Source organism: Otolemur garnettii, unplaced genomic scaffold (assembly GCF_000181295.1).
Source record: "Otolemur garnettii isolate 467f Iridium unplaced genomic scaffold, OtoGar3 scaffold00092, whole genome shotgun sequence".
Lineage (NCBI taxonomy): Eukaryota > Metazoa > Chordata > Mammalia > Primates > Galagidae > Otolemur > Otolemur garnettii.
Genome location: NW_003852487.1, coordinates 5,352,664 through 5,378,766, shown reverse-complemented (window position 1 = coordinate 5,378,766; position 26,103 = coordinate 5,352,664). Strand labels below are relative to the sequence as shown.

The 26,103-nt window shown below is 45.4% G+C and overlaps 1 protein-coding gene across 1 annotated transcript in view; it reads left to right on the top strand.

Annotated features, from left to right (window-relative positions):
* DNAAF5 (dynein axonemal assembly factor 5) overlaps positions 1–26,103 on the top strand; it is a 45,410-nt gene that overhangs the window by 6,968 nt on the left and 12,339 nt on the right. The window contains exons 3-8 of the mRNA XM_003795461.3: positions 1,054–1,178; positions 1,657–1,775; positions 14,689–14,921; positions 18,315–18,527; positions 22,392–22,535; positions 23,971–24,136. Of these exons, the coding sequence (XP_003795509.1) occupies positions 1,054–1,178; positions 1,657–1,775; positions 14,689–14,921; positions 18,315–18,527; positions 22,392–22,535; positions 23,971–24,136 (1,000 nt within the window). The remainder of the gene's footprint in view (positions 1–1,053; positions 1,179–1,656; positions 1,776–14,688; positions 14,922–18,314; positions 18,528–22,391; positions 22,536–23,970; positions 24,137–26,103) is intronic.

Sequence of the window (26,103 nt, the reverse complement as noted above, 5' to 3'; positions counted from 1 at the left end):
ATTTTAAAATAACTTTTTATTTAAAAAATTTGATTTACAAGAAGTTGCAAAGAAATGCACAGAGTGTTCTGTGCATTTACTGGCCCCCAGTGCTCTCAGGCATGTGAGAGGCACCGGTGTATGGGAGCACAAGGTGCTCCCCTGCAGTGGCAGTGTTGTCCTTGTGTTCACATGTTCACTCCTGTTCTGTGGCTGGAACCCAGTGTCATGTCCTGTTAGTCTTATTTGCAAATGGGAATGAGCCCCCCTCTGAGTTCAGGTGCATAAACACACAGTGGTCACCGCTGACACCCAAAGCCCTTCACTTGCGAGCTGCTGTGAGTACTATTGCCAATGGTCCACAGCCAGGTGGAGCCACGTCACTCTGAAATGCCAGAAAGAACATTCTGCCTGCCCCCCCCCCCCCGCCCCGACAGCCCTGGCCGGTGACAGGTAATGTTCTCTGTGGATAGCTGCTTGTTTTGGGTAGGGCATCCTTGTGGTATTGCATGTGCTCCAGAGCTTCCAGAGATCAGGCTTTTCTTCTCAGGTTCTGCTAGAGTACCTGAGCAGGGCAGGTAGGCAGAGGCCTGTATGTAATGTAATAGGAACAGGGGAATTGGGGGGCCCTGGTGGCTTTCCTGGAGCCCCTGGACTCTGGGACCAGAGGCTCTTAAAGCATGGCCTCTACACACTGGCACTTCCTGGCAGCTACCAGCTGCTTTAAACACCCAAGTTGAGACTGTGCCCAGCCTGGCTGGAGGTTTTACATAGAAGACTTTGTAAACGTGCTGCCTCATTGAGGCAGCTGCCAAGGATACTACTGTTGCCAACAAAGGACCAGGCCAGGGCCCAGTGGTACATGTGAGCCAGCCCCACTCTCCGCTGCAGGCCTGGCCAGAGAGGGACTAGTGGGGCTGCTGGACAGGGAGCCTGGTCCTAGGGCCTTGGCTTGGAGATTGGCCCAGGGCCCTAGATCATGCATGTATTTCAGGACAACACCCATAGGGTGGGACTCAGAGCTGCCCATCATATTTACTCTATCCTCTGTGTTTTCTTTTCTCTTGCATGTAGGTCCGCCAGGCAGTGACCTCCGTGGTGGGGGGCTGGCTGCTGGACCTGCGGGATCGCTACTCCTTCTTTCACAAGCTCATTCCCTTGCTGCTGAGCAGCTTTAAGGATGAGATGCCCGAAGTCAGGTGAGTTGTTCTGTGGGGCTTTAGGCCCTTTGTTTTCAGGGGCTTTCAGGAGCCTACAGCCAGTAATACCCTGCCCTGGGGTCCAGACAGAACTTTGTCTTCAGCTGGAAGCAGTGGGCTCGGTTGTTTGTGGTTTATCAGGGACTTGTTTCCCTAAATTGTCAGTCTGTCAGATTCCTGCCTTTGTCTCTAAATCCATCTGTTAGGAGATTATGGGCGTTACATCTTTTTAATACTTTGCTTGGGCTTAGGCAACTGGATAGGAATTAAGCAGTCTCCTTTTAGTGCTGTCAGGAAAATATCAACAGACAAGCAGAATTTCTGCTCTGCTCCTTAGGGACCAGCAAAAACCTACCTGATGAACCCAGTGAGGTCTACTGATTTGACCCGACATCCTGGTTCAGTGTAGAGCAGCCCCCTGGGCTTACCCACAGTGAGTGGCCTGCACTGCCAGTTCTGTCTTTTTGTTGTGCTGTAGGGAGCTGGCCACCAGCCTATGGGAGAAGGTTGGCCTGCAGTGGCAGAAGGAGAACGAGGATGACCTGAAGGACAAGCTGGACTTTGCCTCACCACCCCCAGCCCATTACCCTCTGCACGGTGAGTGCCACCTAGAGGACAGGAGGGCAGGCTGGGAGGTGGCTCCTTGCACAAACACACAAGCATTTGAAGGCTTCAGCTTCTGCAGCTACTCACGGGGAAGGCAGCAGGTGGAAGCCCTGCCTGGTGTGCAAGAGCTGGTGCCACCCTGTGTCCTGGGCAGGTCACTGTGTGCCCTCATCTACTTATTGGTGATCTCTTTCCTCTTCTCAGCTAGCTTTATTTTAAAGAGGTGAGTGGGCTTCTGGAGACATCCAGGTACACCCTGGAAGATGCCCACATCACTCTCCTCAGAGCATCTTTGAGGAGCCCTGAAGCCCTAGCAGCTCTGCTAGTGGTGGTAGGTTTGGATACGGGCAACAAAGGGGTGTTTGTCATTTTACTAAAAAAGGCCTAACACATAGGTCACAAATGAGATGTAGCCTTTTATTTCCACGTGATATCCACACTTGGAGCAGGATCTGCTGTGGCGCAGCCTCCTGCTTCCCCAAGTTTGCTTCCTGGTCAGGTTGTGGCTCACACTTACCACATTAGTGAGGCTGCAGGGGCTGGTCAGGCCCAGTGCTAAGCATCTTCCACTTGCATGATCAAATGCTTTGATCACTTCATTCTGTCTGTAGGGCATTTTCTTAAATAATAGATATGCACTGATAAGGACAAAAAGTAGGTAAAATGCAACCAGGTCATATACTCATGAGAGACTCAGAACTTCTCACATCAACTCTTCAGGGGTCACTGGTCTTTGTGCTGGAGGTATGTTGTAAGCTGTGGAGTATGATGTTAAGGCTCGGACACCTGTTCTTTGTATTTGGTATCTGGTGTGGTGTTAGGTTTGAGGCTACAGTGGCGCTGCTCCGCGTAGCCTGGGAATCAAGTTCTTTCCCTCTGGTCAGGGTCTTGCTGCTCTTGGAGCTTCACCCCACCCTATGAGGTTGGAATGAGGGGAAGCACACAAATTTGGAAAAGGCTTAAAAATTAGTTGCTAGCGAGATTTTCTCTGAGTGAAGTCAGCTTGAAAACACACCATCTTTTTAAAAATGTGGAACATAGACATAAAGATAGCCTGTGAGTTTATTTTTAAACATACCCTCTGTACTAACAACAGAAGTAGAATTCCCAGGGAATTGTTTACACATTCTGTCAGTGCCTTCTCCCTTGAGCTGCCTGGAGCTAAGGAGGAACTGGACTGTACATTGTATGTGTATTTGTGACAGATTTGACCCAGGTTTTGATCATTGATTAAGTAATAATTGTTTTTAGATGTGAAGTCTGGTATGTCTGCCTAAGTAATTTCTGTGTAGAACCTGAGGTCTGTGCCAGATTGTTCTTACGCACTCACTGCAGTCCACAGAAAATCCATCAAATGTCAGTGGAGCACAAGGGGTTGTCTTTGTGATGTAGGAAAATTTTTGTCTTTGCCAAATCTCACTATAGAGGAAAGGAGGGACAGGAGACAGGGACTGTTTAAGAAGATACAGTCCTTGCAATGTGATAAATGGGAGGACAGAGCAAGGCATGCGCTGACATACTCCACCTGCCCCACTGACTGTGCAGGCACCCATGGGAGGGGCTGCATCTGTTCGGTGGAACTATAAGCCCTTCAGGTGCTGTTCAACTCAGAAATAGTTCAAAGACATGAGGATGTTTCTAACCGATAATTATAAAAATTATAAAAATCTAGTTATACATTCCGAGGTTTGGAGAATGTTATGCACAGAGTTTTTGTTTCAACTAGAGCAGAATAAATTTAGAATTAAAGTCAGTGGCATTAGCACACTATTTGATTAGATTTTTGGCATTTTATTCTAAAATTGCTTTTCTTCAGTTTTTAGATTTGAATTTTATTATTTATTTATTTATTTATTTTTAGAGATAGAGTCACACTTTGTCGCCCTTGGTAGAGTGCTGTGGAGTCACAGCTCACAGCAACCTCTGGGCTTAGGCAATTCTCTTGCCTCAGCCTCCCGAGTAGCTGGGACCATAGGTGCCCACCACGATGCCCAGCTATCTTTTTTTGTTGTTGCAGTTTGGCCGGGGCTGGGTTTGAACCCGCCACTCTGGGTGTATGGGGCCGGCGCCCGACTCACTGAGCCACAGCACCACCCTATTATTTATTTTTTGAGACAGTCTCACTCTGTCACCTGGGTAGAGTGCAGCAACCTCAAACTCTTGGATCTGAGCAGTCATTTTCCCTCAGCCTCCTGAGTGGCTGGGACTACAGGTGCCTGCCTATAGAAAAATGCTAGTTTTTCCATTTTTAGTAGAGACCGGGTTTTACTCTTGCTCAGGCTGGTCTGGAACTCTGAACTCAGGTGATCCTCCCGCCTTAGCCTCCCAAAGTACTAGGATTAGAGGCATGAACCACATCCAGCAAGGTCTGAATTTTAGATGAGATTTTTCAGGTTTTTTTAATAGTGTTTCAAATGGCAGATGATGCCAGTCTTTCCCCCCAAACCTTGCCCACTTGTGCCCTTCCTGTGGGTACGTGGTATTACCTGGGGTCTGTGGTATTCATTTCCCCAGGTGGTCACACCCATGCCTCCCAGGCCTGCTGTGCACCTGCTCTGTCAGGCAGATGTGGGCACATCCATTTCCCAGAATGTCCTCCAGCACCTGTACTGCTGCTCTGCTTGTGTCCCTGTAGTTCCCTTCCTAGGACAGCGTGTGATGGAAATCAGGCCAAACGTGCCTTTACTTTGGGCCATTCCATTCGGTGCCACACATTGGAGGTTTGCCTTCAGTGGCAGTGGCAGCCACAGCACTTTCCTGTCTAGTGACTTGCAGATGTGCTGTTTGTCACGCCCTCTGTATCATTTCCACTCTCACCAATGCAGACTGAGATTTCCAGTTGCTGTGCATTCTGACCAGCACTTAGTGTGGTTGGGGATGTTGTTTTCAGCCTTTCTAATTGGTATGTAGTTGATTGCATAGTAGATTTAATTTGCAATTCCTTGACGATAATTGATACTGAGATGATTTCACGTACTCATTTCATTACATATGCTTGTCCCTATCTCTTTGGTTAAGTGTTCATTCGATCATTTGCCTATTGGGTTCTTCGTTTTCTTATGGAGCTCTCAGAGTGTTCGGGATTCAGGCCTGTCAGGGCTGTGTTTCATAGCCTCTCTGGTTGGGCTGCCTTTTAACTCCCCCATTTATGCCCACCTGGGGTCCAGGTCTTGGCCTCACCTCCTCAGAGGTGGCTTCGCTCCCCACTGGGCCCTGTATCCCTGGTGGGTGTCATGCTGTTTCTTACTGACTAGGCTCTCTTGCTCCCAGAGGACAGTCTTATCACTGCTACATCCCAGTACCAGGCAGGTGAGCTCAGCACAAAGTGGGTCCGTGAGTATCAGGTGAACAGGGGAGGTGGCCTCTTCCCTGCAAGGACAGTCTGTGTGGTTGGATTGCAGAGAGTGTGAACAGACAGAATTGGGTGGCCTTTATAGATCACTGCTATATACACTGTGCTTAAAGGTAGTGACCCATAAAATAAAGCAGCAGTCCCCAATCTTTTTGGCACCAGGTACCAGTTTCATAGGAGATAATTTTTCCACAGGATGGGGGTCGGTAGCTTCAGGATGATTCAAGCACAGTACAGCTCCACCACAGAACATCAGGCATTGGAGTCTCATAAGGAGGCACGCCCTAGATCCCTCACACGCACACTTTCCAGTAGGGTTCCTGCTCAGTTGAGAATCTAATGCTGCTGCTGATGTGACAGGGGCAGAGCTTAGGTGACGATAGGAGCAATGGGGAGCAGCTATAAATACAGGTGAAACTTTGCTTACTGGCCACACTCCCCTGCTATTTGGCCTGGTAACTAACAGGCCATCAACTGCCACTAGTCCACAGCCCAGCGGTGGGGACCACAGAAATAGAGAACATAGATAAGCTAGAACTGGTTCCCAAGTTTAACCAGAGCCCAGTTTCCCTCTTTTTCCTAAGAAAGTAATGTGTCCATTGTATAGAAACATAATTGACAGCACATAGTTTATGGTTAGCTTTACAGACACAGCATAAGTTTCCTGTGAAAAGTCTCTACTTTTAAAACGAAGCTGTGAGCCAGGTGCAGTGGTTTATGCCTATAATCCTAGCATTCTGAGAGGCTGATGTGGGTGAATTGCCTGAACTCAGGAGTTCAAGACCAGCTTGAGCAAGAGTGAGACCCCATCTCTACTAGAAATAGAAAAACTAGCCTGGCGTTGTGGTGGGCACCTGTAGTCCCAGCTACTCGGGGGGCTGAGGCAAGAGGATGACTTGAGCCTAAGAGTTTCAAGTTGCTATGAGCTATGTTGACACCACAGCATTCTATCCAGGGCAAAAGAGTGAAATTCCATCTTAAAAAATAAAATAAAACCAGGCGATGTGTTGGGAAGATTGGGAAGGGCTTCATTTGTCTACTTCAAGTCAGTGGTTTACCTGAACCAAGTGCCATTTTCTACAGAAGTACAAGTTCATGCTTGACACGCCTCTGATAGTCAAGCTGCATACTGCCAGCACCAGATGGTTTGATGACAGTAGATTCCGGATTCCTTTCTACTTTGAAATTATCTCTCTATTAAGAGTGTTTTCCTTGGCAATGCCTGAGTGCAAAGGGAAGCACTTCTTTGTAATGGTGAATGGCTTGCCAGCTCTTTTAACATAAGAGAATAGAGTCAGCTCTTTTTAAAATCCATTTTAGACTTCCCTTTGAATAAATACTGTTTATATGTAGATTGTCTTCCACATAATTCCTGCTGTCTCTCCACATTCTGCCCAAGCACTCACCTGCTTTGCTTATGGTTTCACCCACACATTTAGAGAGATGCATCACTTGAGTGAAAGTTGTGAGAAATGTTACACTGTGCAGAGAATAAAGAAATAGGCTGGAAAAACTGGTGTGCATTTTTTGGAACCAGCATTTTTTGGAATCCTGTGTGGTGACTTAGCCACTCCAATTTAGCTTCCCGTATTAAAAATGGAAGAATCAGCTCGGTGCCTGTGGCTCGAGTGGCTAAGGCGCCAGCCATATACACCTAAGGTGGCAGGTTCAAATCCTGCCCAGGCCCGCCAAACAACAATGATGACTGCAACCAAAAAAAATAGCCAGGTGTTGTGGCGGGTGCCTGAGGTCCCAGCTACTTGGGAGGCGGAAACAGGAGACTGGCTTGAGCCCAGGAGTGGGAGGTTGCTGTGAGCTTTGATGCTACAGCACTCTGCCCAGGGTGACAGCTTGAGGCTCTGTCTCAAAAAAAAATGGAAGAATCTTTGTAGCTGGGAAGATGAGAAGAAGCCTCCATCATTTAGGGTACAGACTAAGAGGTTGATCCGCAGTTGGTAGGTCAGTTTCCTCCTCTGGACTGACCTTGTCCTCGGCACCTGGGTCTCCGTTTCTTCCAGGAAAATCAACCTCTAGTCACTTCTCGGATACTTCTTTTCTGAACAGCCAAAACCTGTCACAGAACACTGTCATTGCTGCCTGGTCACAATGGTTGTAAACACAAAGTCGGGGGTCAACCTGCAATCACACTTGGATAAATAAATTAAGAAATCAGTGAACTATTGTTCTGCCTGCAATTCAATTACACTTAGTCTAATTGTGCAAAAAATAAGGTGATTTAATGTTCCATCTGCTTTTGACCCAACTTTCCATTGACTGCTCATTGATTCCAGAGGCCAAGAGAGCTGTGTTCAACACACAGTAGGGCAAGGAGCCCCTGACCTCTGCTTCCAGACCAGGTCCCCTTTAGAGCTCCCTGGAACTGCCATTCCTAGGCAGTACTTGATGACACATTTCCCAAATGCTCTCAATCACAGCTCTGAGAAACATATTTGGAGTTCTCAGTCCCAACTTACTGGGTGCCTGCACAGCTCAGAAGTGACTTAAGGGTTGGAAGGAAGTTGTGTGGTAGCAGCAGCATGAGGTATAAGCACAGGTGGACCACAGCACCTAGAGTGTACCCGGGTCTCCACACTGCAGGGGGGATGGGCTTGTGTTGCCCAGTGCCAGCCTTGGAAGGCAGGTTCTTGTTCCACTCACAGCTGAGGAAGAAAGGCTGCCAGGGTTTGTGGCTACAGAAGAACACGGACACTCTGGACCATGAGCCCTTGGAGCCTGTCCCATCACCCTAACTTGGTGTTCTATGTGGTGACTAATTAAGTGCTTTCCCTGTGTGACAGACTCCCCTGTAATTCCATAATAAGATCTGTCATTGCCCTGTAGAACACACTATAAGAGCATTTATCAGAACATCTTCTCTCTGTGGTTCATTACTCTAAACTATAAGCTAGGTTTTGTTTTATATTTTTATTTTTTGAGACAGAGTCTCACTATGTTGCCCTCAGTAGAATGTCATGGTGTCTCAGCTCACAGCAACTTCAAACTCTTGGCTAAGTGATTCTCTTGCCTCAGCCTCCCAAGTAGCTGGGACTACAGGCACCCACCACAATGCCCAGTTATTTTTTTTTATTGCAATTGTCATTGTTGCTTAGCAGGCCCTGGTCAAGTTCAAACCTACCAGTTCCAGTGTATGTGGCTGGCACCCTAACCACTGAGCTATGGGCACCGGGCCTAATTTTTTTGAGACAGAGTCTCACTTTGTTGCCCTCAGTAGAATGCGTGGCATCATAGCTCATAGCAACCTCTGACTCTTGGACTCAAGTGATTCTCTTGCCTCAGCCTTCTAAGTAGCTAGGACTACAGGTGCCCACCATAATGTCTGGCTATTTTTAGAAACGAGGTGTAGCCCTGGCTCAGACTGGTTTTGAACCTGTGAACTCAGGTAGTCCACCCACCTTGACCTTCCAGAGTGCTAGGATTATAGGCATGAGCCACTGCACCTGGCTGTTTTAATTACTAATTTTCAAGTATCCTTGCTGACAGTTACCAGTGGTGGAGACAGTAAATAATGGTTTCTTAGCATCTAATTCAGAAGAGAATGTGGTCACTCATCGCTGGGAGCTCCTCAGCTCTCCCTCAGATACCTTCCTGCTGGCTGCATAGGGTGTGAGGTGAGAGCTGCAACCGGAAGAGAGGGAAAGTTCTCGCCTTGGCTTGGGCTAGGGGATGAGCTTTGATCCTCAGATCCCAAGAGGTTGTAGAGCCCTCCTGCCTCAGCCCCAGGTCTAGAAACTGAATTTTCACCCCTTCGCTGGCTTTTAATCTGTCCTCACCCACCTTCCTAAATCCCACCTTTGCTAACCAGTGTCTGTCCCCTCCTTTCTGCAATGTTGGTTTTGTCATAGTGCTTCCTTACCTTTACTAGTGGTTTCTAGCAAAGTTAAACAATTATCTGTTGCCATCACTTCAAGTATCAAAATAAGTTGGCTTTGCAGACTTTTGCATCTTCTTTAATAAGTCTTCTCACTGTGGCTGCTAGGTGGGTCCTGCCAGGGCTAAGCTAGTGAGCCCTGTATCTCTGCTGTACTTAAATTGTCTTTTCATGATTTTTCCTTGCTAAAGTGCTACAATTATGTTTTCAAAGAAAAGATGAGTAGAAAATTGCTGAGCTGTCTGGACACCTGGCCTGGGAGTTTTGGACTCTGCATGTAAGAAGTTAATAATTGCTTCCGGCCTCAGGGCACTTCCTCAGTGTTTGCCTTTGCTGCCAGGGCTGTGTGACGGATCTACGGAAACACTGACCTTACATTCTGCTTCATAAATCAAAACATGAATAATCAAACCTGGAAAGGAATTTGGATTTGGAGAAATTAGAGCCCTTGTGCATTACCGTTAGGAGGGCAAGATAGTGGAGGCAATGTGAAAAACAGTCTAGTAACTTGTTAAAATATAAAACATGCACTTACCGTGTGATCTAGCCATTCCACCCCTAGATACATACTCAACAGAAATGAAAACCATATCCACTGAGATATGTATTGTGAACGTTTATATCAGTGTTATTCACAGAGCCCAAAGTGGAAACAGCTCACATCTGTCAACTGATGAGTGAATAAACAAAATAAGGTATGTCCAGACGGTAGATGGTTACCCAGCAACAGAGGAACGAAGCACTGATAGGTGCAGTAGAGTGGGTGGATCTCAAAAACATGCAAAGTAAAAGAAGCCCCTTCATATGGGATTTCTAGAAAAGACAGAGCTGTTGGCTCAAGATTGGGCTCTAGAGGACTTGCTGGGTGATGGCAGGGATCTGGGCAGAGCTGGGGAGGTGATTGCACAGGAGTGTGGATTCCCCACATTCAGACACTCAGAATGAGCAAGTTCTGTGATGTATAAAGTATACCTCCGTCAAGCTGTTTTAAGAAACTTGTTGAGGCTGGGATCAGTTTTAACAGTCTGTGCATTTGGTAAATACTTATTGAGGGCCTCCCCACAGAAAGGGAGTTGAAGCCCCATGGCTGCTTCTGCACATCCAGCTGCCTGGGGAGCAGGTGCTAGTGGGGCCTTCCCCAGGGGATAAGGCCTGACAGCAGGTTTCTAGGGTGGCCAGTCTGATTCTGGAAAACAAGGTGCTGCTGATAGGGAGAGGCTGGGCCCCTCCTGGGGGAACCAAAGGAAATGCACTTTATTCCTATCAGGTACGGTGATTTTCAATACAAGATAAGATTGTTTATACTTCAAGTTCTGTTTACTTTGTTGGGGGATACAGAAAGAGAAGGTTTAATTCTGTCAGGCTGGTAATTTTTGAAATTGCTACTTCAGAAGCTTGTAGGTTCTGATTGTTTGATCGATACCATCACACAAGTAGTTGATTTCAGTCTTGGTGTTCAGCATACCCTTTTTTATTTCTAGGCACAATCCTGGACTTGTGGGGCAAATAATGGTTGAATAGTGCTAAAAATTTAGGAAAAGAAATATACATATGTACTTTGACCCAGAAATTCAGTGGGATTAGGAGCCAGTGCTATAGCTCTGCACACCTCATGAGCAAAGGTGTGTTGACAGTGGCCTTACCTGCCTGCTGCCGCAGCCGGCAAAGCTGGTAAATAGAGTTGTGCATGCACAGACATCAAAACTACCTTCTCTTCTGCTGGGGAACATTAATATCTGCATCTGATAAAAGCAGCCGAGTATAGAACCCTGGGCAGTGGGAGGTGGACACTATTCTGTGTACACTGGCCATCTTCAGTACTGGGAGAGCCAGGAAACTGGACGGGCTAGGAAGGAGACTTAGATTTTTGTTCTCTTGAATTGCTTGATTTGTTCTTTTTACCTTGTTCTTATATTACCTTTTTAGGAGAGAAAAATCAAAACAAACAGAACAAGAGACTGGGTATGGTTCTCACGCCTATAATTCTAGCACTGTAGAAGGCCAAGGCAGGTGGATTGCCTGAGCTCAGGAATTCGAAACCAGCCTGAGCAAGAGATTCTGTCTCTAAAAATAGTGCCTGGAGTCCCACCCACTTCGGAGGCTGAGGCAAGAGGGTCACTGATGCTGCAGCCCTCTACCCTGGGATGACAAAGTGAGGCTCTGTCCCAAAAAACAAACACACAAAACCCCAAACAGAACAAGAAACTTTTAAAAAAATTGTCCTGAGCTTATATCCCACATGTAGGGGGAGTGTGGAGTGGAGCAGTTCAGTGGTGCATTTTAGGACATTAAATTTCCAGGCCCAGCAGCCCAGTGATTTCACTTTTAGGATTTATCCAACTTAAGCAATTAGAGATGTGTAAAAATATTTATATATAAAGATGTTCTTCATAGTATTAATTATAAGAAAGTTGGAAACAATTGGGTCAATACTAATGCTCTATTCCATGTGGCTATTTAAAGTCATGCTCTGAATTCTTCTGTGGCACATCTGACCCAACAGAATGGCTTGTAATAACAGAAATATTCTCTGTGCTGCCCTGTACAATAGCTGCTCACTGTATATGGTTATCAAGCTCTTGAAATGCAGCCAGTACCACTGAGGAACAGAACAGTCCGTTCCATTTAAATTAAATGAACTTAAATTTAAAAAGCCATATGTTCTAGCAGCCATTCTACTGGAAAGTGCAGTTCTAGAACCTAGAATAAAAATTGGCAAACTTTTTTCTATAAAAGACCAGATAGTAAGTGTTTTAGTTTTGCAAGCTTGTAGTGTCTGTCACAACTGTTCACTGTGCTATCGCCAAGTAAAGGCAGCCGTGGGATAGTATGAGTGAGTATGGCTGTGTCCAGTAGATCTTTATTTATAAAGACAAGGCAGCATAGCCAGACTCAGCTTGTGAGCCACAATTTGCCGACCACTCCTCTAGAAGGTGTTGCATCTGCTATGCTAACTATAAAGAAATGGGCTTCAGAAGCATGTGCAGGTATGTGCTATATAACCATGTTTTGGTCAGCGTAGACTGTAATGTGACAGTGGTTCTATGAGATTATAATACTATGTTCTTATGGTGGATGTTCTGTATTTAGATACATGAGTAATTAACACTGTTACAGCTGCATGCAGTGCACATGTTTGTAGGCCAGAGACAGTAGGCTAGACCATATAGCCTCAGCGTGCAGTGGGCATTAATTAGGACAAACTCATTTAAACAGCCAATAAAACTTGAATCATTTGAAACTCCTTTTTGAATATAGCATAAAAATATAACAAATAAAAGTTAGAAATGAGATCTCATGGTCCATGCTGTTCTTTTTATTAAAACATACCCTTTAGAATCTTTTTTTTTTTTTCAGACAGAGTCTCACTTCATTTCCCTCAGTAGAGTGCCATGGTATCATAGCTCATAGTAACCTTAAACTCTTGGACTCAAGCAATTCTCTTGCCTCAGCCTCCCGAGTAGCTGGGCCTATAGGTGTCTGCCACTGTGCCTAGTGCTTTTTCTTTTTTGAGACAAAGTCTCACACTGTTGTGGGGGCTAGAGTACAGTGGCATCATCACCACTCACAGCAACCTCAAACTCCTGGACTCAAGTGATCTTCCTGCCTCAGCCTCCTACGTAGCTGGGACTATAAGTGCCTGCAGTGCCTGGCTAATTTTTTCTATTTTTAGTAGAGCTGGGATCTTGTTCTTGCTCAGGCTGGTCTCAAACTCTTGGCCTCAGGCAGTACTCCCACTTCAGCCTCTCAGTGCTGGGATTATAGGGATTATAGATGGAAACCACCATGCATGGCCCATACCCTTCAGATTCTCCCATATCATACTTTCATTTCTGTCTTTAGAATTGTTGTGAATTTTTTAATTCAAAAAATTTTAGTGAAGACTTTTTTGTAGAAATTAAAAAATTCTATAATTCACATTAAAAGGCAAAGAATTTAGAGCAGCCATAACCATCAGTAGTAGAGCTGAGAGATTGCCACTCTCTGGTGTCAAAAGTTACTGAAAAGCTATAGCAATGGAGATAGTGTGTTGCTGGCACAAGGACAGATCGGTGGGACAAGAGAGAATCTGGAAGCGGACACACAACACCTGGAAACTGACCTCTGACAGCATTCAGAGGCAATTTAGTGGAGAGAGGATAGCCTGGCAATAACGATACCATAATAATTGGGTTATGATATGCCAAAAGGGAACTTGGATCCATGTCTCATATGCTATGCAAAAATTAGCCCAAATGCATCCCAAACCTAAAGGTAAAACCTAGAACTATCAAACTATGTTAAACCTTTGTGACTTTGGGGTAGGCAAAACTTTCTCAGATACATCACCAAAAGCACATTCTATAGAAGAATAAAGTAATAAAATGGACTTTATCAGAACAAAAATCTCTGCTCTGGCTTGGCTCAGTGGCTCATGCCTATAATCCTAACACTCTGGGAGATAGGGTATTAGGAGGTCTGGGAGGCCGAGGCAGGTGTATAGCTTAAGCTCACGTGTTTGAGAGCAGCTCAAGCAAAAGCGAAACCCCATCTCTACTAAAAATAGAAAAACTGAGGCAAGAGGATCACTTGAGCTCAAGAGTTGGAGGTTGCTGTGAGCTATGATGCCACAGCACTGAACTCAGGGTGGCAGCTTGAGACTCTGTCTCAAAGAAAAAAAAGTCTGCCCTTCCAAAGACTTTCTTAAGAGAATGAAAAGACAAACCAAAGACTGAAGAAGATGTGTAGAAATAATATATATGAGGATTCGTCTCCAAAATACAGAAAGAACTCTTGGAACACAGTAAGAAAGCTTTTTTAAATGGGAAAAAGAAAAAGATTTGAAAAGACGTTTCAAGAAAGATGACCTAGACAGCAAATCAGCAGCTGAAAAGATGTTCATTGTCATTACTTATTTGGGCAAAGCAAGGTAAAACCATGAGGAAATACATTACACCCTTTCAGACTGGTCTAAGTTTAAGATTTGAGTAAACCAAGTGCTGGTGAGGACAGTAGAAACTAGAACTCTCACCCACTGCTGGTGCCATGTGGAACAGGGTAGCCACCTTGGGAAAAGTTACATATATACCTGTGTCTGATCCAGCCATTTCACAACTGGGTACTTGCCCAAGCACAGTGGAAGCCCATTTCTGCGTACGTAAAACGGTCACAGCAACACTGTTCGTGATAGCCCCAAACTGGAAACAACTCAAACACATATCAGGAGATGAGTAACTAGGTAAACTAGTGTATCCACATAGTCTAATGCTTCTCAGCAGTGAGAAGGAGTGAAAGCATACTGTATCATGGATGGATCTCAAAATGGTTATGCAGAGTGAGGGAAGCCAAACTAAGAAAAGAGCATGTACTATGCACATATTATGTACGGTTCCGCTTACATGAAATTCTAGGGAATGCCATCTGACTGACATGACAAAAGGCAGGTTGTAGTCACCTGGGGGTGAGGGTGAAGCAGGTGGGCTGCATTAGAGAGGGGTCCAGGAAATGAGGGGTGATGGGTTTCTTTGCATGTGTGTCCTTGTACCAAGTCTGCGTAGCTTGTTATGAGTCACTAACACCTCATATAGCCGTATATATATGCAAACTACACTGTGGCACTTTATGCCTTTGTCTTTGTCTTGAGAACTGTTTTGAATTTTTAGGGTATCTTTTTCATCCCTCAGATAGTCGTCCTGTGTTGGGCTGTCGGGAGCTCGTGTCCAGGAACCTGTCCAAGATCCTTCCTGCCCTCTGCCACGACATCTCTGACTGGGTGGTGGGGACCAGGGTGAAGGCGGCACAGCTGCTGCCTGTGCTGCTGACCCACGCTGAGGACCACATCACACAGCACCTCGAGGTCATCCTCAGGACCCTGCTCCAAGCCTGTGACGATGATGAGAGAGCTGTGGTCAGCAATGTGAGTTGCCTTGTTTGGTCATTTTATGCAGCTCTGACCTGCAGTGTAGTCCCCGCTAGGTATGCAGGCCTGTCCATAATGACAGAAAGACACGGTCATGCCCAGTCCCTGGCAGCTGCTGGTCTGTTTTCTGTCCCTGTAAATAACAGTGTGTTGAAGGTGAATCTTCCGTGCTTGTCTCTAAGCACAGTCAGGCGTGTGTTTCTGTGTGAGTGTTGTATAAACCCGCTGCTCACCGGACAGGGGCCAAGGACCAGGCTGCTAATAGAGACATGGAGATCCTGGGAGTTCAGCTCCACTGTGGGGACATTCAGGCCCTTCCCAGCCTGTGAGGACTATGGGTGACCCGGGCAGATGCCCTAGCCATCCAGTGGATAGTGTCCCTGGTACCTTCCTCTTTCTCACTACCCGTTGACAGCTAGACAGGTGGTCAGTGCCCTTGTGAGCTGGAAGCATCACCATCTAGCTCACACCTTTCTCACATGACTGTTGGAGGTTGGGCAGTGTCCCGGCTGACAGATACCACCTATGGACCATGCACCAGTCCCATGGGGGTGCATCTTCGTGCTCAGGGGAATGACTAAAGCTTTCACTGTAGGTTTTAGTCCAAAATACCCTTCTCATCTTGAATCTCAGATTCCATTGCACAGAAACTTTTGCTAATAGGTTTGATGTTTACTGTTCTAAGTCATCATTACTGATTTAGAATACATGTTGCTGGATTTATGTTTTAGAAACAAGCCATTTGAAACCTATTATTTACATAGCATATGGGTTTTTTTTTACTTTTCAAAAACTAAAATCAATTTAAAGTTGCATATAGGCTCAGCACCTGTAGCACAGTGGTTATGGCGCCAGCCACATACACTAAGGGTGGCGGGTTCAAACCCGGGCTTAGCCAGCTAAACAACAGTGACAACTGCAACAAAAATATAGCCAGGTGTTGTGGTGGGCACCTGTAGTCCAAGCTAACTTGGGAGGCTGAGGCAAGAGAATCGCTTAAGCCCAAGAGTTTGAGGTTGCTATGAGCTGTGACATCATGGCACTCTACCGAGGGTGACATATGAGACTCTGTCTCAAAAAGAAAAGTTGCATATAATCCTTTATATGACATATAGCTTCAGTTTTTGGATATCAAGTTTATCACTAACAGAGCCAGACTTTGTGCAAGGGTTTTTTGTTATTCAATACAAAACTCTTAATCTTCTGTTTGACATTATTTTATAGCCCCCGATCTAATTTTATGCAGGATGAGGCTGATTAAGTGATAGGTAGCATTAGCACACGATCTGTGAAGTTGGTAGGCTAGTTGGGATCTGTGAGAAAGAATGTGCTGTACATGCAGGACGCTGACCCAGGAGGGCATGTTCTGGGTGAGCCTATCATAGACAGCTAGAGCAGGTCCCCAGCACAGCTTCATGGGGACCTCAGTGAGCTCCTGCCACAGTGTACAGGCTGCTGGCCTCTCTGTGCACCACCCCCAGCACCCCTAGGTCAGTGTTCTGGGAGCTGTCCCAGCCTGCCCATCCTTTATGGGTCACTGTGGATCCTTCAAACCACATCTCAGCTCTGGACTGATTCTGCCATAACGTTGAGCCCTTTCCTCCTGACGCGAGTGTAGAACCATGATCATATGTAACCACATGCCAACAGTCCTTCACGTATCTTTTTTTTTTTTTTTTTGAGACGGAGCCTCAAGCTATCCCCCTGGGTAGAGTGCCATGGCATCACGCTCACAGCAACCTCCAACTTCTGGGCTCAAGCGAGTCTCCTGCCTCAGCCTCCCAAGTAGCTGGGACTACAGGCGCCCGCCACAGCGCCTGGCCATTTTTTGGTTGCAGCCATCATTGTTGTTTGGCGGGCCCAGGCTAGGGATTCGAACCCGCCACCTTAGGTGTATGTGGCTGGCACCTTAGCCACTTGAGCCACAGGCGCCGAGCCCTTCACATATCTTAACACCCATTCTTGGGTCCAATTTCCTAGGGACCTCTGTCTTTTTGCCATAGGTTTGTTAACATAGGATCTGAGAGAGGTTGGTTTGTTTTTCTGACCCAGGTCTATGTTGGACTCTGCCGGAATCACTGTTTTCTCTCCTCTTCCACTAGGGTGAGGTGCCATGGAGCAGGGGCCTTTTAAACTTTCTGTGCCCACCTTAACAACTAATGCTCTTCCTCTTTCTTTCATCCTGTCAAGGGTCATGCTACCTAGATTCCAGCCTTGTTCTGTGGCGCACATCAGATTGCCACCTCCACTTCCATCCAACTGAGCTCTTTTGAGGCAGAACCCAGAGCAACTCAGAAGGGGTGGAATGCATTGGAAAGGGGAGATGGGTGAGAGCGAGAGATGAGGAGAGATAGATGGGGAGAGACAGAGAGATAGGAAAAGACAAGGAGAGAGATGGAGAGAGGCAGAAAGAAAGAAGGGGAGAGGCAGGGAGAGATGGGAAGAGACAGGGAGAGAGGCAGAGAGAGATGGGGAAGGACAGAGAGAGATGGAGAGAGGCAGAGATGGGGAAGGACAGAGAGAGATGGAGAGAGGCAGAGATGGGGAGAGACAGAAAGGGATGGGGAGAGGCAGAGACAGATGTGGAGAGGCAAGGGGAGAGACAGAGAGAGGGAGAGAAAACCCGGGCAGGGTGGTAGTGCTGTGGGGGCCCAGCCCATCCACTCCTGCTTGTGTCCTCTCAGCGGCCTGGTTTAGAACTCCAGTGAGTAGGAGTGGAGTAGGGGAACAGAAGGTAGGGTGAGTTCTCATTTTTCTGTTTTGTGAGAGTTCTTTTAGCTTTTTTAACTTTCTATTTTGAAATAGTTACAGATTCCCAGGAGGTTGGACAGCATGCACAGAGGTCCCTTACCCTTCGTCACCTCTCCAGGAGCTGTCTGTGTGACTGACATGCACTATCAAAGCCAAGAGCCCACTGGTGCCTGCTGCTGGCCTGAGCAGATGCCCAGCCCCCACAGAGCTCCTCAGTAGCCATTTCTACTTACCCACTTCCTGGTAGCCTCTTGTCTGCCTCCATTTCTATGCAGTGTGTGGCCTTGGGAACTGGCTTTTATCACCCATCACAATGCCCTGAGATCAGCCTGTGTTGTTGGTGGATCAATAGTTGTCCCTTCTTATTGCCAAGCAGGATTCCTAGGTGTGGAAGTGCTGGTGTGTATTTAACTCTTCATTAGTAAGACATGAAGGTTGCTGATACTGGAGGAGGGGCACATGGAAAGCGCCTAAATATTGGCCTCCCATGAGCTGGACCCAGGTCAGGTCGTGTGTTCAGTGCACCAGCTGGGGCCCTTGTCTCCTGGAAATTCTAAGGGGCCACGAAAGGATGAGTATGCTAAGCACACGCCAAGAGCTTTCTCACACACTCTGTTTCCTCATGTTTTCTTCTCATAGTGTGTAAGATCTGCAGAGCTGATCGGAACATTCGTCCCCCCAGAGGTGTTCCTGAAGCTAATGTTGGCAATGCTGAAGAAGTCACCCTCCCCCTCCAAGCTCTTAGTGCTGGCATCCGCCGTTCAAGGCTGCCCCCGTGAAGCCCTCCAGCCGCATGTGAAGGTCATCGCCATGGACCTGGCTCAGACCCACATCTGTCAAGCATCTGAAAGTGTAAGAGCACAAAAGAGAGGACAGGCGGTATCTCCCCAGGGTGCCAAGTGTCGTACCTGACAGTGACCATCAGTGAGGCCTGGTGCTCTGTCCCCACCAGCACCACAGCTACTCGGAATATCCAGCAGAACCTGGGTGCTTGTGCCAGTGGCCTCTTGTTTAGGGACCTCATTCTGCTTTGTCCAGCACTATAGCCCCTGGTGGCTATTTAAGTTAATTATACCCACAGGTGGCTATTTAAGTTAATTACTGTGTCCCTTTCTTGGTCCCTCTGGTCACTTTTCATGTGTGGGCTACCTTGTTGGACAGCTCGGACAGAACACATCTGCTCTAAGGAAAGTTCTGCTGGACTGTGCTGCTGTGGGTGTCCCAGGGCTTGTGGCTGGCTCTCCGGGCAGCCACTCGCCCCTTCTGCTGGTTTGGATGTGCTTGGCCTCAGTGACCATTGGGAGATTGTTCTGCAACCTGCTGTTTGCCAAAAAATTTGTTTTATTTTAAATTGAGTGGTAAATCTATTACATCTAAAACTGAAAGCACCTGGGTTCTTGGGCTTAATCATTTGGAATAATTTATAATTGTTTTTGATTGAAGAAAAAGTATGACTTTTTGTTTATCGGTTGTGTAACCTACACGCCTTAGCACTGGATGGCACACCCAACCTTCTGCAGTTCCAGGGAATAAGAGCCTGCCCCAGTCTCTCCTGTCTGATGCCCAGGGGCTGGTGCTTCCTCAGCTTTGTAGTTTCCCACAGCTATTACAACCACAAAGCTGGGGGCAGCTCAGCTTGTCCCTGTCCTTTGTCAAGGCCCTTCCCTCTGTCCTCAAAGTGAGAGAGTGGTGCAATTCACAGTTGTGTTCATAAACTATTTTAAGCTAAGAAAAAAAAAAAAACTATTTTAAGAAACCTATAAGACTGTTTCTAAAATACACAGAGGGGAATAGAGCTTAAGTCTCAGGAAGGGAATGTGGATAGGCTCTCTGCATGGTGTCTTCAGCGCCATTTCAACTTTTCCCAAACGCATTTTTACACACCATCAAATCTATGTAAGTTCTGCACTTTTAATAACAGGTGGTTCTAAGAATGATTTTGATTCCTATATATAGATTTGCCAACTAGAAGCATTTTTTTTTCCTTCAAGGGTATAACTTGAAAATATGTTTAAGTGTTTAAATATATGTGTGTTTAAATACATGTCTTACAGTACAGCAAAGAAAATGTGATTTTCATATCTTAATGTTGGTTACAGAAAATGTAATCACCTGATTTTTAAGTTCAGATCCTGTATTTGACCTTTCCAGTTGTATTGAGAAAAATTTATTTTATCTTATAAAGGAAGCGAGACCCCTCTGACCAAGTCTGGTCATGCCAAAGGGTCTCCCAAGGTACCAGCCCTGCGTCCTTCCAGTATGTGAATATATTCTAGCCCTTTGGCCAGGCTGAGGTACCAGTCATCATAAAATCTCAAGGCATTTTACTCCTTTTACTCTTTTTTTTTTGAGACAGATTTTCTTCCTCTGTTGCCTGGGCTGGAGTTCAGTCTTATCCTCATAGCTCACTGCAACCTCAAACTCGAGGCTCTAGAGATCCTCCTGCCTCAACCTTCTGAGTACCTGGGACTACAGATGTGCACACCTGGTTAATTTTTTAAATTTTTGTAGAGATACGATCTCAGTTTTGCTCAGACTGGTCTCAAAACTCCTGACCTCAGGAGATCCTCCCGCCTCAGCCTTCCAAAATGCTGTGATTACAGGCATGACCCACCCTGACTGGTCCATTTTACTCCTTTCTTAACAGACTTAAATTTTTCGCAAGAAAGGATAAACACACACAGGCCTCAATCAGTCATCTCTGTTTCAGAGTAGAAAACAGCTCTGTATTATTTTCTCTGGCAGAGTTTCAGGAGATACATGCTTTATTTGTATAATTTCTCTTGGGAGGTAGTTTATGTTTCCTTCAATTATGTTTTAGTAGCTGTAAGGGAAGGTTAAGAACATCTCTACAGAATAAACTGAAATTTTTAAAAATCCTGCATTAAGCAAAACAAAGAAGTTCATGAATATGTATTTCAAACTGCAAATCTAACTTGAACCACACCTATGTGGTCAGCAGGGAAGTGGGGTTTTTAGTAGAAACTGCTTTCCCAGATTGTACTTGGAGCTCAGCTGAAAGGACCCTGATCCTCTTTGAAACGGGTATGGTGATAACCAGTTGAAACAATGACATGACTCACTGATTCCTGTTTAACTACAGAAAATGAAGTTCAGGGATTGTGTTGCCATTAATGGGATGTAAAAGTCTCTTGTACTTTATCTAGTGAATTAAAATTTTTACAATCTTAGATAACATTGTTTTAGAAGCAAAAAATATTGAGTATTATTTTCTGTCATATCTTTTTTTTTTCATTCTTTGTGTGTGTGTAGGCAGACATTGAAAATGCTCTGGTTAAATATAGAGAAATCTATAAATGTTAAGTCTTGTTACTTCTTCAGAGATATTGCCATATTCATAGTAGGAGGCCTGAGCTTGCCGTGAGGGTGTGTGGTTCTCTGTGAGCCCAGCACCTGGGCACATAGTGAGCAGCTCAACAAAAGCACAGCAGCCCATGTCTTTTAAGAGTATCCTTCTGATTTGAATTGAAAAATGAAAGCTTCTCAAATTGATACGTATCATTATAAATCATTCTAGCAGTTTACCAAGATATGTCCTCAGAAATCAATCCAGGCCTGAAAGAAATGACTGTGAGAAAAGTTAAGGCTGGAATAAAACAGACCTGTGGCTTATCCTAGGAATTAGGGCACTCCATGCATACAGTCCGCATACAGCCCACAGTCGGGGGTCCAATTCTTCCAGGGCAGATGACATGCTGTGTGGAGCTATACCTTCAGTGGGTGGGGCATAGTAAGGTCTGGGGGTATATGGACCACCTGCTATGATACAGAGGAAATTTTTTGTTTAAACTTTGATGCTTAATGTATATAACTGGTGAATGAGTCATAGAATTTCACAAGTGATTCAGAAATTTAGAACTAATCGATTGTCTGGGTAAATAATTACCAAACTTTTTTGGACTCATACCCCCTTTAGTAAAAACAAAGTTTTAAGTGTATACCTCCAGTATACATGCACTTGTTTATAAATTGTATTTATAAAGTACATACACAGCCACTATCCCAACTCATTCTGACTTTATGAAACATACACAAAGCAGACCTGTTAGAAGGGTGTTGTAATAAATGAATACAGGTGGAAGCTTTAGGACTTCCCTTGCATCTGCACGGCAACCACTTGCACCTCACAGGCTTCAGCCTCCCAATGAGGAGTGGCTGAGGCTGAAGCTGGGATGAGAAGTGATTTGACCAGCTGCCTCTGTCACGCACCAATCACAAAGCATCTCTGAACCATAGAATTTTGTTTGTTTGTTGTTAAAACTTAGTATTATATAAATATTCAAAAATACATAAAAGAAGAATAGCAGGATGTACTTGTGTGCACCTGTCACCTGGCTTCAGTATCTACCAACTCTTTGTATTGTTATATCTGCCTTGTGCCACTTTTCTTTCTTTAACTTTGTGGAGAACGAGAACTCCGGGGTATTGTAAAGGAAATTGAAAATATGCTGTCATTTCACTTATAAATACTGCAGTATATATTGCTGCCATGGGATAACTTTTTAAAATATAACTAAACTGCTGTTAAGCATTTCACAAAATGAGCATAAATCTCTTGGCCCCCAGTCTGTGTTCTGTCTCCCATTTTGTCCCAAGTATACCCTTAGCCTAATCTGTGTGCCCAAATCCTGGCACTTGTGATTTAGCGCAATGGCTTTGTCCCTCTGACCCTGCCGTATGCTGCTCTCCCCCTAGGACCTCTACCTGGAGCGCCTGCTGCTCTGCGTGCAGGCTCTGGTCTCTGTGTGTCACAAGGACTGCAGTGAGTGCAGCTTGCAGCTTCTGGAAGTGCTGGTGACTGTCATGGCTGGCTCAGGTACCACCAGCCTCAGTGACAAGGTAAGACTGAAAGTACTCTTTTGCCAGGGAAGGCCATTTTCCATAGAAGGTAACATCTCCCTCCTTGGAGCTTGTGCTTCAGGCCTCAGGTCTGCCTACTGATCTGACCGGCAAAAGTGGATAGGACAGTACTGAGGTAGCCTCAGAGAATGTCCCCTTCAGCTACCATAGTATGTTAGCATCTGGAGAAGACAGTTGTTTAATATTAGAGTCTGTAGCAAAGGAGCAAACAAGAACTAAGACCGTTGTGACCCTTAAACTTATACATTGAAGTGGGGTTTTAGAGAACGTGCATGTGCAACTAAAAGTCTGGAGAGAAAACATGGTCATAATTTTCCTACTTTTTTTTTTTTTTTTTTTTTTTTTGAGACAGAGCCTCAAGCTGTCCCCCTGGGTAGAGTGCCGTGGCATTACAGCTCACAGCAACCTCCAACTCCTGGGCTCAAGTGAGTCTCCTGCCTCCGCCTCCCAAGTAGCTGGGACCACAGGCGCCCGCCACAACGCCTGGCTATTTTTTGGTTGCAGCCGTCATTGTTGTTTGGCGGGTCCAGGCTGGGGATTCGAACCCACCACCTTAGGTGTACGTGGCTGGCGCCTTAGCCAGTTGAGCTATAGGTGCCGAGCCATAATTTTCCTACTTTAATTGAAGCCTAGCCTTAAAAATTATTTCTGTTTCATTGACTCTATATTTATGCTTAAAATTCTTTCAACCCCAAGGGCAAGGGTCATCTGAAGACCCATAGGGTCTCACTACTTCTCTTGGATCTGAGACTTATCTTTTCCTTCCCATTTTGTTTCTCTGGACAGCCTTGAGCAGATTCTCTCTTTAGGAGATCTTCAGGCCCAAAAGTTCCAAAGGGAACCTCGCATCAGGGAGGCTTACTACCCTCCCTCTCTTTTCTTGGGGCCTCTTTAAGCTTTATTTCTCTCTTTAAAAGCAGTCTTTCCAAGGGTTATATATGTGCTAGCCAATAACTTGTCACTTGTAAGGCCAGAAATACCAGCAAATACACGGTAAAAGGTGGCTGGCTAGTCACCTCCCACCCTTCAGCCCCTCCAGAGCAGCACTAGCAGTCTGCACTTAATCCAGTTCCTCCAGTCCCTCATACCAGCCTCAGAGCAGTGCCCCAGAGGAAGCCTGCTTGCTTATCCTCAGGTGGGTCTGCACTGGCTTCGTGTAGACCCAGGCCAGTACAGCACTGCTCAGCCTATGCTTATTTGTCTGATTCCTCATCTATTGCATGAACAGCATCCATATGAGTGGTAACTGAGGCCTTGGCCCTGTCTCTGGCACAGCCACTTCTGGTAGATGTTCACAGTTGACCCAGTTATTCCCGAACTTGAGGGCCTGAGTGGTCTCATCCTCAAGGCAGACTCCAGGAGGGAAGTTTGAGCCTTAATAAGGATTATCTCAACCTTGACTTTATGCTTCCAGGCGCAGGAGGCAGTAGCCTTGCTGGCTGAGGTGGAGGGCATCAGCAGCCAGGACCTCTATCGCAAGCACATGGGCCCTCTGTTGGAGCAGCTGACAGCATCCCACAGTGACTGGACTGTGCACTCGCCAGAGCTGGGGCAGTTTAGTGTGGTCATGTTTCAGGCAGGTGAGTCCTGGCAGGTGAGTCCCATGTGGGCTGCGGCATGCTGCCTACCTTCATCATAGCTGGGAGAAATTTCTGCATAAACCAGAACTGAACTATTTTTAACTGAGGCATATTTTTAAAAAATAGCTAATAGTCACTCTTGCTTATGGAGAATGAGAATTTTAAGGAATAAAACCTTTTAAAAGAATGCTAAGAACATCCTATTAAAACCTTGGTGTGATACAGCTCTTTACAGTGTGGTCTAGGCACACATTTTTTACATTAAACCTTGAAAATGTGATTTTTCATGGCCTCTTTTTAGCCCATATTTTTCAAACACATCTAAATTTTATTGCAGAATTTAACACATTTAACCAAGTTAGTGTTTTGAGCATGTAATATAGAAGGACTGCAGCTCCAGCCCCTCTGAAATGTCAGCATTAAACATATCAAGCACAATAGCTTTTTCTTTCTTTTTTTTTTGCAATTTTTGGCCAGGGCCAGGTTTGAACCCACCACCTCCAGAATATAGGGCTGGTGCCCTACTCCTTTGAGCCACAGGTGCCGCCCCAGCTTTTTCTTCATTTGTCTCCTCAGTTCTCTCAAACACCATAACCTTGTGCTCCTCTGAATGGTCTCACCACCCATTTTGGTCATATAAAGTGTTGTAATTATACTCTGGGTCTAAGGATATATCCTATTAATATGTGACTCGTGCATATCTCAGAGATACAGTCATTGTTGTTGGAGACAGCCTAGGACCTACCAGAGGGTTGACCTTGGTGGCCTAGTACTGAATGACAATCCAAAATTATTCTTCATCGAGTATATTGAGAACTGTTCTGGAGTTCACTGCACCTGCCACCAACCTCTCTAAGGCTGTAGTGGCCTCTCTAAGATTTGCTCTTTGTGTTTGCAGTTTTTCTTACAGTGTTGGTATAACTGACTACAACTCAGAAAACAAATTTATTTGGGCCACATCTCATATTATACACCAGAAGACAGGAGAATTGGCAGTGTCCTGCTCAGGAACAAGAGTCATTAGCCCAGCCATTATCTTCTCAGAGTCCCTCTGTGCTGATGTATGTGCAGAATCTCACAGGAAGCATAGCATGATGTTTCCAGCACAGAGTCCTGGGAGTACAGATGATTTTTATTCTCTCTCCTTTCTTCTTTCTTTTTTTCTATTTTTGAAGTTTTCTATAATGGACATGTACTGCTATAATAAGCAGAAAACCTTAAGATTAAAGTAACTTTTTAAGTAAGAGAAAATTTTTAATTGTTCATTTTCAGAAGTTATTTGTTTAAATGGAGAACCACAAAGGAAGAACATAGATTTGACTGCATGTACATCTGGAACCAAAATAAAAGGGAGGGGGACTTCAGAAAACATAATAGTAAATGAAACAGTATAAGATCTGTGTTAAATAAAGCTCACATATACTGAGGATAGAAGCGTTAACTCCAAATAGGCAAAATATCTAGATTATATTTTTAAAAAAGAATTGAACTTAAATGCAGAGCGGGAAAATCTTCAGCCCTTTTCATAGTAATCTGAGGTTAGGCCACAGATTAGAATCTCATGCTCAGTGTTGCCCTGGGTTGTAGAACAGGAGCCTCAGTGTTGTGCTGGCAACACCATGAATGAGCAGCCAATTAGCAGGCTCTAGAATTGTCAGTACATACACAGCCAATTACGTAACAGCCAAATTCATAAGAATTTATCCTAAGGAAATAATTATGGAAGACGCTATATATGCAAATATTCAGCAGGGCACAGTTTAATACCAGGAATTGGAAGTGACCCAAGTACCTTACAGGAAGTTAAATACATAAGGATATTTCTGTGGAAAAGGGGTCCTGGCAGCAGTTAGAAAGGCCTTGTTCACAACATGGGCAAAGGGGTGGGGTTTGACCTGCAGGGAAATTAAGTGTGAGCACATGAGAAGGTCAGTGCTGTGAGGCATCCTTCAGATTTAGTTGGGTTT